This window comes from Rhinolophus ferrumequinum, chromosome 12, assembly GCF_004115265.2.
Source record: "Rhinolophus ferrumequinum isolate MPI-CBG mRhiFer1 chromosome 12, mRhiFer1_v1.p, whole genome shotgun sequence".
Taxonomy (NCBI): Eukaryota; Metazoa; Chordata; class Mammalia; order Chiroptera; family Rhinolophidae; genus Rhinolophus; species Rhinolophus ferrumequinum.
This window is the reverse complement of record NC_046295.1, coordinates 79,748,097-79,762,732: the sequence shown is the minus strand read 5'-3', so window position 1 is coordinate 79,762,732 and position 14,636 is coordinate 79,748,097. Positions and strand designations below refer to the sequence as shown.

General features: G+C 46.5%; 1 protein-coding gene across 2 annotated transcripts in view; it reads left to right on the top strand.

The window, feature by feature from the left end:
* MED27 (mediator complex subunit 27) overlaps nucleotides 1-14,636 on the top strand; it is a 191,358-nt gene that overhangs the window by 156,580 nt on the left and 20,142 nt on the right. Inside the window, exons 5-6 of one of the 2 annotated variants that reach the window (XM_033123816.1) lie at nucleotides 4,683-4,790; nucleotides 13,473-13,514. In XM_033123816.1, coding sequence (XP_032979707.1) covers nucleotides 4,683-4,790; nucleotides 13,473-13,514 — 150 coding nt within the window. The remainder of the gene's footprint in view (nucleotides 1-4,682; nucleotides 4,791-13,472; nucleotides 13,515-14,636) is intronic. The other variant, XM_033123817.1, reaches the window with a different exon arrangement.

The following is a 14,636-nucleotide window of genomic DNA, read 5'->3' as shown; positions in this document are numbered from 1 at the left end:
CAGATACATGAGAACCTGAGTCATTGTAGAGTGGTGTGAGGGCTGGAAAGAATGTTAGAGAACATGGGTTAAGCTCTCTTGATGGCCGAACTTGAAGTGCTCACACTGACTTGTCCACCGCACCACACTCTGAAGAGAAACAGAGGCCGAAAGCTGTTGCATTGCGTTTTACACCACACACAACCACAGCCACACGTTTCACAGATCAGCTCAGTTAATTTCCTCAACAGGCCTCTCTGCGTTTCTCAGCTGAGTAAACAGGCACGAGAGGTTGTTTAACTTGCCCTTGGACACCCTGCACTGAAGTGGTAGGTGTGGGACTGAAGCCCAGTTCACTTGACCTTGGCTCTAACTGGCTTCCTTTGGGAGTTGGGGGGGTCTAGTTAGATCAGCCCACATGTTGGCTTCTGTCTTTTCCCAAACTGCCCTGACCCTCAGGCTTGCAAACTTTCTGCTCAGCAGTCATTTTTGCACCAGGAAGCACATTTTTGTTCGTACCTCAGGGCCCAGCACAACTGTCAGCCACTGTCTGCAGCTTCGCTTTAGCCCCAGGTGTGACAGCAGAAAAGTAAATTAACATAAGTGGCAAGCCCACTGTGTGGGAGACACCCGTTCCCGCTTTGATGTTGACTGACTTCCAGCCTCTCACTCTCTGAAGTCCTGACAAGTGTTTGGGCAGAGTTGCCGCAGAGCCCATACTTGTTCTGTGCCAGGCGCAATACCACAGCCTTATCAGTGCGTGGTCTCAGTGCCTCCTCCTAGCCATGCTGAGATGAGGCTGTCATCCTCTCCATTGGTGGACGGGAGGCGAGTGCGATGCAGAGAAGGCAGGCCAGAACCTGGGCCAACCTGTCCAGTAGCAGAGCTGAGACCTGATTCTCAAGCCTCAAAACGTTAGGCTTCAAATTTGCATATATAGTTTCATTACTGACCCTATTACAATTTTAAAGGTGTAATTATGTGTATATTCAACCTACATGAGCACCAGGGTCATTTCTGGCTCTGTCAAAATATAGGAGTGAACAGATTTGTAGAGCTTTATGGTTTTGAAAGACAAAAGTAAACCAGAGCGAGACTTTACCACACTGTCCATAAACTGCTATAGCCCAGTACAGGCACGAGCCACTGGGGAGGTGGGGAGATGTATGTACGCATATTATAAGAAAAAAATGGAAAGGAAAAGATTCATCCTAATTCAGATTCGTAAAAGAAAAGTTATAACCGATCAAAAATTACTTGCCCTTCATGCCCTGATTGTGGTCTTAAAATACCATTTCCCACTGAAAATACCCAGGGCTGCTTGAGGAAATGACCTCAGACAGGAATTGTGTAAGACAGCCTGGAATATCAGACACCAGATAGCAAGGAAGACATCAAAGAGACTAGGATTAAGACGAAAAGACTCCCCATCAAGGAGAGGCCACCAGCACAGACAGGACGATTTGAGTAAGAAAATAATTGCATCAAACAGAAACACATCAAATATGTTTACATCTATGAGTTTATAATAATGTTAGGGGAAGAAAAACGAATCCCATCTATATTGGAAGAGAACTAGTGAACCAGTGCATTGTTTTGAAAACTGGTAAAGAAAAAGAATTGAGCATTTATCTTGCCTTTCCTATGTAATAAAGTCTGCCACTGGGTAACCAGATAGTAGATGAGGGGAAGTTTTTCTCTCTAAAAGCATTCCAGCTAGTAAAAGAAGACGGAATGACTGCATTGGAAAAAGAGGGCCTATAACCCTCGTGCATTTGTGGGTCAGCAGCGGCCAGCGTCACACCGAGACGCCCCACTTCACATGCCTCCAGTGGATAGACCATCACACCACTCATGACGTATTCTGGACAAAAGAGAAAATCAAGCCTGAATCCCATCTAATTACCAGTTTGCAGGAAGCAGAGTAAGGAGGTTCATGTAAAGTACACCATGCAGAGGCCATCAGCAAAATCCAGATGTGGAAAACTCGAGGTTGAAAAAGACCCAGTTTCGTCAACCAGTCAAATGTGGGGAGGGGCTAGAGGCTGGGAGACCTTTCGTTTAGGAAAGATTTATGAGACAGCCAGCCAATCACATTGTGTGTGCCATGTTCCTGTCCTGACGTAAGCCAGCTTTAACATGTAGCATTTATGAAGCTGTTGGAAATTCGAACACTGACTGGACTGTAGCTTTGATAATATTGGAGAATTTTTTGGTTTTTAGATGTGGGTTGTCATCATGGTTACTATACTTTTTTATTTTCGGAGCCCTTATCTTTTTGAGATGCAGGCTGAAATATTTACACATGAAATGCTACCGTGGCTGTTACTGGTTTCAAAATAATACAGATGGGGGTGAAGCAAGATTTACTAAGAGGTGTAACTGTTCAAGTTGGGATGGGTCCATGGGGGCTTTTATACTATTTCATTTATTTTTGTATGTTTTTTATTTCTTCCATAGTAAAAGACTTCAAGGAATCAATTAAGTTGGTACTTCTGAAGGGGCTGGGTTTTATTTTCTCTTACTTTGATTTAACGGCACCTATGGCTGGCAAGAGCGAAACGAAATGGGTGGGTTCATACCTTTCTGGTTGGCATGGCCCTGTGCTGAGCACTTGGGTAGACTGTATCAAAAACCAGCAGATATTTGTACTGTTTGCCCCACTCATCACAGTTCTGCAGATCTGTCCTCAAGAACTAATCCCAAATGTAGGGAAGCTTCGTGAACAATAGTGTATATTGCAGCCGTATTTATTTAGGGAAAACATGAAAGCAGCTAATGTCCAAAAAGCAGGAGAAATTATAGTCTATCCACTGACTAGAATGGGTGCAGTATGGAATGCCAGTTTTGAAGACTGCAAAGCAATACAGAACGATGCTTATTCATAACTTTAAAGAACAATTTGATTTGAAATTATATGTGGCTTCAATTATAAACATGTTAGAAGTTCAAAAACCATAAATCCTTGTTAGTAAAAAGAAAGGAAGTACCCCAACATGTTAATGGTGATTATCTTTGAATGACTTGGAACAATTATTTTCTTCCTTTTTCTCTAATTTTAGATTTTTCCATCTAACAATAAGCATTATTACTAATACTTTTTAATAATTAGTTTAAAATACCAAAATTTCACTTTTAAAAAAACAAATATAAAATTTCTAGTATCTGTAGTGTGTTTTATTCTGAATTCCATCTTAAGAAACTTGAGAAATCACTAAGGCAATTTATCAGTTCATTCAAGTCAGCCAGACTTCGGTTTTTTAAGGACACAATTGCTTAGCTCTCTGTGCTTATGAGCAAAGACAGTTAAACTATGCGGCTAAAAACAGTGACCCTTTGGAGCCTACTGAGAGGTTGTTCATTTCAGTGCTGATAATTACAAAATTATAGCTGGATTCCTTTCCTTCACTTGCCTCCGATAAACTGCAGGTAAACTAGAGATAGATGTGCTGTTCCTGCTTTCGTTTATTGGCATCCTGAAATGGTGATTCCAGTTCTGTAAGAACCGACCCTTTAGGTGTTACTTGGCATCACAATGTTTTAAAGGACTGTACATGGGGTTTTTTTTAATATTCTATTAAATGTAAATAAATGTATCGTATCTTTTTCTTGCCCAGTTTATATCCTGTGCCATTGTAGGCATATAAATAGAGACATCAACTCAGAGCTTGAAGTCGTTGAAGGAATGTTCACTGGTGCCTGAGACTAATCAATGAAAGAGGCAGTTGTTACTGAGAACAATCAATTGAAAAACCACAAGGAATTGGGGACATAGGAAAGGACAGTTGAGGTGGCATCCCCAGAAACAGACAGCTGTTGGGGTCGGAGGCTCTGGTCTCACTTAGACCAGCAAAGCCCCTTTTCAGCTAATTCTGTGATGTCAGAGCCTCAGTGGAACAGTGGACCCTGTGCCAAGTCTCCTTCTAGGGTCTCATCTAGGAAAGGAGAAGAGGCTTGGCAAACGATAGGAAGGGCTACCTGCGCCCCCAGAAGAAAGGACGGTGCTGTTTCTCTTGTTGGTGCTGAGCCTGATTCAGCAAGCACGGCACGTTATTTTTTCCCTGGCATGTATGAAACTGCACTTTTCTAGGTGGGGTTTTTTGTTTTCAATCCATAATATGGACTTCAAGTTCTAAAACAATAAAAGCACTTAAATGTATTTCCAGGATCATGTTCCTTTTTGGAGATAAAATCCCGCTACTGTCCATTTACCTTCAGAATTTATTTGGTGTTGCTTCTGCTCCTCTTCCCAGCTCTTACAAATCGATAGTTCAGCCAGGGGGTACTTGGTGCCCGCCTTTGATCTCTCTATTGAACTCTCTTCGTAATCTGTGGGTGCACGTAGGGAGGGCCATGGCGTAATATGAACACAGATGTGCTCATTCTCTCCTAGAATGCCAGAATCATAGCTAGCCTTCGAAGAAGGTAATCTTAAGACAGAAAAATAAAGGAAATGGTACTTCATCCAGCAGACAGTAAACCTGTGGAACTCATCCTGAGCGTTTATAAGTCAAAATGATAAATAAATTCAGGGTAGTTCAATGAATTGGGGGCCGCGCCACCTTTAGTGGTTAGGGAAAAACTTCTGTTGTTGCGAGTTTGTTCCGCGACGCTTCAGGATGCTCACACGTAGTGTCTCGCGACTTCGCGTGGCGTGTGTGCTCACTTGTCAGCGGTCACGTGTCGTGCGTGTGTTTTGACAGGTGACCTTGGGGAAGGTGTTGAAGGTGATCGTCGTCATGCGGAGCTTGTTCATTGACCGAACCATAGTGAAGGGGTACAACGAAAACGTCTACGCAGAAGACGGCAAGGTGAGCGCTCCGCCGTGCCCGGCCTGTTCCCGGAGGAGTGACATTGAACACGAGGCTCCGCGCGGAAATGCCCGCGGGCCCGGGTGTATCAGTATGACGATGACGCTTCACAAAATCATCTCTCTCGCCCCTTGCATTTTTCATCAAGCTTCTGCTTTTTCCTTTAAACTGAGGGCCTTAGCTGAATTTCTAATTTATCACCTTAGACCCCAGTTGCCTCATTAAATGTGTCTTCTGAGGAAATAGATTTTTTTTCTTTTTTTTTTTGCTTAGTGGCGCAGCACATCAATAGCCCAGGGTTCAGCATTTCGCTTTTCCTAGAACCATGGGGAAAATTTGAGTTAATTTGACGCACAACTTCAGACAGTCTTTTCCCATGAAACTAACAAGTAGGCCTCGGGAAGGTGCTTCTCCTCAGTAGCACATACTGAATACGCAACTGGGAGAAGCTCAGTCATTTCCATGGGTGATTTGTTTCTGAAAGTTCACCCACGCGGACCCCTGGTTCCTCCTGACTGCACATTGCCCATATGGCTCTGTGGAGAGCGTCCAGGGACGCTAATGGGAGCTGACAGCCTTCATTTGTGTTCGCTTCCACAGTGTAATGAGCACTGCCTGAGATGCCCACCCAGATGCACCCTGGTCACCTCCCAGCACCGAGCTTCTGTCTGCCCCTCTCTCAGGAGCCTTCCTTTCTCTTCACGAATCCCATTAAAATTTAAAAGTTTGTTAGTGCTAGCGCTCACCACCCAACGGCCACGTTATAATGAGGATAGAATGTTCTTCAAAAAAAGATGACAAATGTAGCTTAGCACGTAACCTTGCGTTATGGTAGAAGTATGACCCATAAAGGAACGAGATTTTGAACAAGTGACCCAGCGTTTCTGCATTTCCACGTTTTACACTAACGTTGTCAACTTGGGAAGCTACTCTTCTTCCAAGTATTCTGCCAAATTCTCATTAGTCTCCCCATCGATAGCGAAGTATTCCTTAAGGGGAGACTTTCCCTTTTCCTTTTGGGAAAACCAGAATGTCTTCGGAGCAATCGTAGAGAAGAAAATAGATAATCGGGGCAGGAGTGATCTGTTGTATGTATGATTCGTAAACTCTCATGGCTGCTCTAACCAAGAAATTCTAAACTGCTTAGCAACTGCAGAGCAGTGCTGGGGAAGTTGGTACCTAAGCCAAGGCCCCCTGGTCGGTGGGCACTTAGAAATGTGGTTCTTGTGGCTTTTGTCCAAGGTTTGCAACTTCATAGTCATACCTGGTGTGAAACAGCCATTGCCCTTCAAAGGACTTACAAGTGAAACGGGGCGATAAAGAAGAAATACATAAAAAGTTAGGTAACATAATAATGCCCGTGCCACAAAAGACCAAAAACCAGGATGCAAATGACGCATATTGTGAATTTAGATGATAAGGAATAGAGATCTTACCTACTCTGCCTCAGATGTTTAACGGTATAGTAACCGCCCCATACCGAAAGCGTCCAAAGTACCACGTACAAAGCCCTTAGCACTTTGACACTGCATACGTGATAAACGATAACTCGTATTTTTTATGACAAAGTAGGCTCCCAGGTATACCTGTGGCGTCTCTCCCTCGTCACTCCTCCTCAGCGGCCCTGGGGAGTCCTCCCTGCCTCCCAGGTTCCCACGCGTTCTCTTCTCTATCCGCTCTGCCCCTTTGCAGTTCTCATCCACCCCTTTGGTTTCCCGTGTCATCCACACAGGGATCGCTCCTGATTTGTTCTTATGTTAGACTGCTCCTCCCCAGATGTGCTCAGACTCAGCCTGTCCAAAACTAACCTCGTCATCTCCCTCCCTAAACTCGGCGTCCTTCCGCTGTCTGTCTTGGTTCACTCTACCACTGCCTAATTGTGCAGATCTTCCTTCTCCTCTTCCCCATATCTAGTCCGTCAGCGGGTTCTGGTGATTCTCCCCCTTAAATGTCTCTCAAATTGGCCCGCTCCTGTCCATCTCCACTCCTGTTAGGTTCTCATTATCTCTCAGCTGAATCCCTGCTCTGGCCTTCTCACTTCTAGTCTGCAGCCTTACTTTCTCCACGGTCTGCCCTTCACTTTGGCTTCCAGAGCTGTCTTCCTAACGTACACATCCAAACGTATGATTTCTTGGCATTTCGCTCTCTTCCCATTGCCCAAAGCAGCCCTCCCAAAGCAGGAAAGGAAGGTATTAATAGATGTTAGGCACAAAGCATTCTATGGTCCAAAAAGTCTGTGAAATACTGGGTTGGAGATTTCCGTAGGTTTCTCGACTGTAGAAATAAATTCTCAGACTTTCCTTCACTCCTGTGCCTTTTGAGTCTCCCGCGAGGGGTTTATACTATGCAATGTTTTCCTAACTTACTTGACCACCAGATTGTTTTTGTCTTCATTTATTCCTCGAGCAGATTATGACACTGGGTTTGGCAGAACAAACTTCTGAAACCTCTGTTTGCTAGAATGAGATCCAAACTCCTGAGCCAGGCATCTAGTGATCTGGTGCCTGGCCTCCTTCCTGACCTCGTCTGCTACCATTTGTCTGCCACACATTTCGTCTTCCTGTCCAGCCCTTTGTGCCACTGGTGGCTCCCAGGACATTGCAAGCTCGCACACATTTGCACCCTGTGTGCCCTTCGCCTCTGTGCCATTCCCTCCTCGTCCACCTGACAAACTTTGACTCTTCCATTTACACTGGCTGAATGCCACCTTCCTTCTCATACTCTCCCCTCATATGAGCATGTGCTCTGGAGGTGGCAGGCCTGTGTTTGACTCTTCTCACGGCATAAATTACCATCATCATTAGTACATCCATAGCATTTTTTTTTTAACAGGACTTTTTTTATTGGGGAACAGTGTGTACTTCCATGACTTTTTTCCAAGTCAAGTTGTTGTCCTTTCAATCTTAGGTGTGGATGGTGCTGTTCAGCTTCAAGTTTTTGTCCTTTCAGTCTTAGCTGTGGAGGGCGCAGCTCAGCTCCAGGTCCAGTTGCCGTTGCTAGTTGCAGGGGGCGGAGCCCACCATCCCTCGCGGGACTCAAGGAGTTGAACCGGCAACCTTGTGGTTGAGAGCCCACTGGCCCATGTGGGAATCGAACCGGCAGCCTTCGGAGTTAGGAGCACGGAGCTCCAACCGCCTGAGCCACTGGGCTGGCCCCATCCATAGCATTTTTAACAGTCCTTTTCTCTAACCAGAGTTAGTGCATCATGACTATTTCTTTACATGTCTATCTTGAAATTAATAAAATGCTAACAGGAGTATTCCGTATGTTAGTCTGGTAGGCAGCGCTAAAGCAAGACTTTGCCTACAGTGGTTATTGAATCCTAGACTCATTTTCCAGATGAGGAAACTGAGACCTTGAACAGTCGAAGGACTTGCCTAAGTCTCACTGAGCCAGATCTCAAACGTGCATCTGCCAGGAGCTCCTGAGGGCCCGGACTCCATCCCTTGACTGTGTCCCGAGACTGGACCTCAGTGCCTGGAACACAGGGGCCCAGTGATGTGTGGGAGGGGATAATGAACACGCCGCTTGGAATGTGAAAATGCTTTAGCTGGAATGGAAAAGTGGAGAAACGAACATTAGAGACGGGCAGTAGAACAAGCAGCAGGGAGTGAAGTCGTAAATAAATCGGAGAATAAAGGGGGCACTCACACATGGGCACAGGCGCGTATCTTCCTAATGAGAGAGTAGCATGGGTTCTCCCTTCATCAGAAAGAAAATGAGTGTGTGTCTGGGAACCTGAACTGTACCGTGATTCTCATGACAAATGTGGCACAGGAGGCCTCTGCACCCCTTTACAGCTGCGCGCATAGTCCAAGTGGTAAGTGGGGCATTCAAACTGGGAAGAGCAGGATTGAAGGACTGAGTCCACCTGTTATTTTAAAAGTCCATTAACCACGTTTGGCAGAGCTGCTCTCAAATGACTGCTCTGCCCAGAATCTAATCCTGGCCAATTTGATTAGCCCCTTCTTTTTTTCAGAGCACTTTACAAACGGTAGAAATGAAGCTGTGCAGCTGTTATTAGTGTTCTATTTTGAGTACTGATACTGGTGTATGTGAGCTTACGTGTATTTCCACACACATAGGCATTACTGCAGGTAACGTGTTGCAGTGTCTGGTTCGTCCCAAATAACACGTTCCATTTGGAAGGAGCCGCCGGCCTGAAGGTACGGTCCACGAGACAGCTTGTTGTTTGCAGCTGCCATTTGTTCCCGAGAAGCAGCCTCGCATCTGCTGAGCTGTTGCCTGGCGGTTGCCTGGTGGCATTTTGCTGCAGTCTCAGGAGCACAGCCGCCGACACGGTCGGTGTGGCTTGGAAAGCCTCTCGTGGGTTTACAGGGGCCTGTGTCCCCCAAACCCAAAGCGACCCGCACGTTCTAAAAGGTTCAGTGATCCTTATTCACAATAGTGGCCCCCCAGCCCGGGTTTCCAGACCTGGCAGGCTTTTCTCCCCATCAGAACCCCAGCAAGGCTATCACTTTGCAGTAACAACCACCATCACTACCCCAGTCGGCCTGTCTCTACCTGTGGTGTATATTTTTGATACCAAGCCCCGGTAGACTAATTCCTTTAAAATATAAAAATGCTTTTAAGACTTCCCGACTGGTACTCACTATAATCAGGGAGAAGCGAAGAGACATGACTCAGCATGTGACAAGGTGGACCTGGGCCGAATGGCCATCGTCCTGGTTTTACACGGGTCAGACCTAACTGAGGAAATGTAAGTGTCTGGGTTGAATTTATCTTGTTAGGGGGTTTAGGTTATGTTAATGCTATAGCTTCATTAATTATCTCATATCAATGAAAAAAGGCTGCTTTCAGCCTCCTAGCGGAAGGGAGGAAAAGAAATGGTGGTATCAAAGGGAACCTTCAAAGCCAGCCAGCTCTGTCTCCAGGGTAATTTCGGATCCCGGCATTCTTCCCACTTCAAAGTTGGATGTGTGTGTGTGTGTTTGGGTCGAGGGGGTTGGGGGAAGCTTGAATCTGATTTCTCTAATAAGTGTTGGCATCAGCCCCGTTTGATATTAGATGCAGGGAACATTTTGATTTGTTATAGCCTTTGAAATTGTTCAGACGACCTTCAGAAAAATGGCCTCTCGTTACTTCTGGGGGAAGGGCGCGAGTGGGGCAGGGGAATCCGGTTTAATTCACAGGCAGAGGATGCCCTGCCATTGTACTTTCAGCAGTTTTTTGGTGACAAATGTATGTCCTGATTGAAAGTGAAAAGTTGAAGAATAACAGACCCATAACACTGCCTTCTTTGGAAAGAACTGTTCACTCCTCTGCTCTCCCGGGGAGGGTGGGCGGGCCTAAGAAGGTGACCAAATGGAAGTTCATGGTTCTGAAAACTGGAGTAACCATGGAGGAATCCATCACCATTGCTGGTTGATGGCATCCTACCCCTGTTGACGCATCACCTGTTGACCTCGCCAGATGAAGCTACGAATAAATAAAAGCTTTAAAAGTGGAAGTCCCTGTGAGGCTTACAAGTTTGATTTGGAAGTGTCAATTTTAGATAATTTCTAGTTCATTGTACTATTTTTTGAAATGAAGAATTGGTAACTTTCTGATAAGCTGTCAAAATTTTCATGTGCTGCTAAGTGAATTTGAGTGGTGATGATTGTCACATCTGCAGGCCTCGAAGCAGATTTGTCATGTGGAACTTTGCAAAAGTGCTTCCCAAAGAGCTGTGACAGCATGGCGGCGGGTAGAGGGGCTCCAAGCCTCCATCTGAATGCCAGCTGGAAGGCAGCCCTCCTCCCAGGTTAAGAGCGGGGCTCTGGAGACAGACCCGTGTTCAAATCTCCACCACACCTTACTCCATGAGGTTGGGCAAGTTACGTTACTCTCTGAGCCTCAGTTTCCTCGTCTGTGAACTGGAAATAATCTTACCATCCTCACGCGATTGCTGGGAGGATTTTAAAAAGGTAACGTGGGTAACAGTGCAGGCTAAATGCATAGTGATCTCAGCAGAGGCGTCTGCCCTCGCTGCTTGTGACAGCGGGGCCATCATGGTAGTTAGAATTCCCAGCCTACTGATGTCGGGTCATTCTGATTTTTCTTTTCAGTGAGTAAACGTCATTGTTTTCACTAGTTCTTCCTTTGACATCTTGATGACTGACCTGGGAGCAGGTGTGTCTGTGCTAAAGCAATTGGGCATCTGTGCGGTTTGTTTTCATGTCACCTGAGAAGAGACCACATTCCCACCTGAAAATACCCGTTCCGATCCTGAGTCGCAGCGGCCGCTGCCAAGACTGCAGGTTCTGCCACCAGTTACCATAAGGCTGGCTTTTCCGTTTTAAGACCTTTTTAATACTTGCCCAGAATACTGAGGGATGCTTTACTTTCTTTTTCCTGACACTATAGTTCAGAATAATTTCTTGTTCGTCAGGCTGGAAGTTTGCAGCTTCCAGAACGCTCCTTTTTAATATCGCAGCCAGCAAAAAATTGGTAGCCGTGCCCTGTGCAGCAAATAAGCTGAAGCTAATGAATATTCACTTGGGTCAGTCCGGCTCCCGGAAATGAATTTCTGAAATCTTCTTGACCCCAAGGAGAGGCAGGGCACCGACTCCACGAGGCTCACTTACGTGGCTTTCTTTGGCATAAATCTAGCAGAAAATCAAGTACAAACCGCCTGCTGTGCCTTTGCAGCAAGAAGGGAACCTATTGTTACTGGCTCCCTTTCCTGCCCAAGTGTACCTGGTATATGGGGCGTATTTCCAACGTCCCTCTGTCCCCGATGGCCGGGACTATTCCCAAGGGTGCTGAATAACATTGAAGCCGCCTCTCCAAACCAGCAGCTACTCACTTTAAGTAAGTGTGCTGTGTGTTGAGAAGCCACCCTTAAGCTGGAGAGTCTGTCCTAATTAAACCTATGCATATGTCTCTCCAGGTGATTTTTCTAGTAAAGCCTTTGCAGTATTGGAGGTTTTTAAAAATAATTTTATCTCTCAAGTAAAAACGATGACTTTTCGGTCTGTATGCTGATTCTGCCTTTCCTCTGCTTTCCTGGCCCTGGGTTTATATCTTGGTCTGCTTCTGTATGACGTGAACAGGCAGGGAGGCTAAACAGTGGGGATCTTCCGAAGACACAGCTGTAGCCTCAGCAAACAGCAGGAGAATTCTGTTAGTTCCAAGTTCAGACAAGGATGTTTCTCTTCCTGAAATTGAGAAGCTTTGTCATCTTCCTGTCATCTTGGCAGTGATTTGGTAGAACTAAAAGGTACAAAATGTTATTCTTCTTCATCTGCAATCTCAGAATAGTCTTTAAATGCTGCATTTTCTTAGCCCTGGGCTCACTTGCTGCACTGGGGCCGAATCTGAACCTGACTTACCCGCCTAGACACGACCAGCGAGCTGCCCAACAGGGCTGCTCTCAGCAGAGTTGATAATGGAGAGAACTCGTTTCATGTTTCTTCTGAGCTTTCCTTCAGATTTATCTGGAGGTAACGTGGCACTTTTCCCCCTACAAATTGCTAACCTGTCAAATTAAAATTTTCATGCCTAAAGATTTTTTAAATTCTTGCCTCATCAGTTGGTTTAGGTAACGGGCGAAGGGGCAGTGACTGAAAATTGACACCATCTTTCTGGAGAGCAGTTTAACCAGAATAGAAGGGGGGGGGCGGTTCACTTAGCAGGCTTTTGTGGAAACCCAGGGAGGAGAAGCGACCAGCAATGGGGGCAGGGAAAGGTACACTGTGGGGACAGAGCCAGGAGAGCAGTTTCCAGGCTCTCGGCGTCACGTGGAAAGGTGCTGGCTCAGGCAGTAGACGGCCGTCAGCTGTGACTGGTTGGCCATCAGCTGTTACCGGTCAGCCATTGGCCACTGATGTGACTGCCGTGGCTGCACCAGCAAGCGGGTTGCAGATCGTGTGGCTCCTGCTTCCTGTGTCTCTAACCCAGCTGCCGGCGAGAATACAGTGGTATGACTCCCCTACCTGTGGCTCCGTGGGTGTTCCTTTGTGGTCTCACGATGTCCTGCGTCCTTATGTGGGGAGCGGGAGCTGAGACCCCGCATGCCACCCTACATGACACAGGTCACGGGCTCACCAGCCAGCAGCTACTAGTTTTCCTCCCCTCGGCAGAGACCTCCCCATGCCTGTGACATGCTAGGGCCTGTACCAGGACAGCGTAAACAAAGTTTCAGGCAGTTTTAAATGCCATGAAAATTTTAAATTTTTGAAAGAATAAAGAGACTCCAGACAACAGGTGTGGGAATAATATCGTAGGCAGAGTGACTGGGAAATGCCTCTCTGATAGGTGACGTCTGCGCTAGAGGAGGAGGAGCCGTGTGAGGGTTGTGGGAAAGCAGTCGCAGCAAAGGGCACAGAGGTGCAGAGGTCCTGAGACAGGACTGCCCTTGGCACGTTGAGTGGCACAAGAGAACATGGTAGGAGTCAAGGTTAGAGAAGTGAGCAGGGGCTCAGCTCGTGGGGCCTCGGACGCCACACGTGCCTCCCGTTGCCTCCCACACGTCCCTTCATGTCGTCTCCTTAAATCACCGGCCGGCTGAGGAAGAGCCAATTCAGGCAGGCTGTTTAAGATCCTTGCAACCCCAACATTCTGTAAGCCTATAATCACGATTTTTTTCCAAGCTCAATGACAGTAATTCCAGTATCTTCTGAAGTCCAGAATTCTAAAAGTGGTGCTAATGGTACTTTTGTCTCTTCTCCCCGCCCCCAGCTTGATATATGGTCCAAGTCTAACTATCAAGTATTCCAGAAGGTAAGTTTTACTTTTCGCTTCTTACTCAATGGGCATTAAGGGAAATACGAATGCTTGGAGGAATAAACATTGGTCTTAAATCCCAGGGGTTTTTAAGAAGTGAGAAAAGGCAGACACAAAAGGCTGCTCACTGTTTGATTCCATTTATGTGACATTCTGGAAAAGAGAAAACCTTAGGGAGAGAAATCAGATCAGTGGTGACCAGGGACTGGGAGTGAGAGCAGGAGATTGTCCCCAGAGGGTCACGAGGGAACGTGTTTGAGAGATGGAAATACTCTGTATCTTAATTGTGGTGATTTCCCAACTATATTTTTCAAAACTTATGGAACTATATACCTACAAAGGACAAATTTTGTATATGTAAATTATACCTTTCAAAAAAATCTGAGGCTTTTGAGTTGTCCCGAGCTCAACCCACAGTTTTTATATTGTTTCTCGAGTCCTTGTGGTCTATTCAGATGCCTCAGGAATGGGCTGCGGGAAGCAGGCTGGCCCACCCCACTTTACACTCTGGTGACTCCCTTTTCAGATAGCAGGCTTCCTCAGAAAATACTGTTTCGGGAATGTAAGGAAAAAATGAAATGTGACTCGATCGACTCCATTTCCCAGCTCCTTGTGGTGGAGGGGCCGGTCCCTGGACCAGCCCAACTCCTGGGGCTTCTGAGGGTTCCCCCGACCCCCTTCCCCAGTACTCAGGCCATTCCCTCCCCCGAAGGCCCCAGCTGCTTCCTTCTGTTCTCATACATCCTCTGTCTCTGCTTTCATCCAGCAGTGCAAACGATAGAGCTGTTTGTGATGTCATTCATTGCCTCATCAGGTTCATCAGCCATTATTTTTTGAGCCCCTTTGCCATGTGTCAGGCACTGTGCTAGCTGCTAGGACTACCGGGGAAAACAAGGCAGGCAAGGGAGCGAATTCAGTAAGGTAACTGCAGGCTCTCCCGAGGGGGCTGTGATCAACAACTCCGGAAGGGCCGCCTTTACGTTGGGGTGGTCACAGGAGGCCTTTGGGGCAAACTCCAACTGACGGAGACAGGAAGCATGAGAAGGAGCCGGTGCTTCGAAAAGCCAGATTCCCAGGCGATGGGAGCCACAGCCCAGGAACCTGCTGCTGAGAAGCATG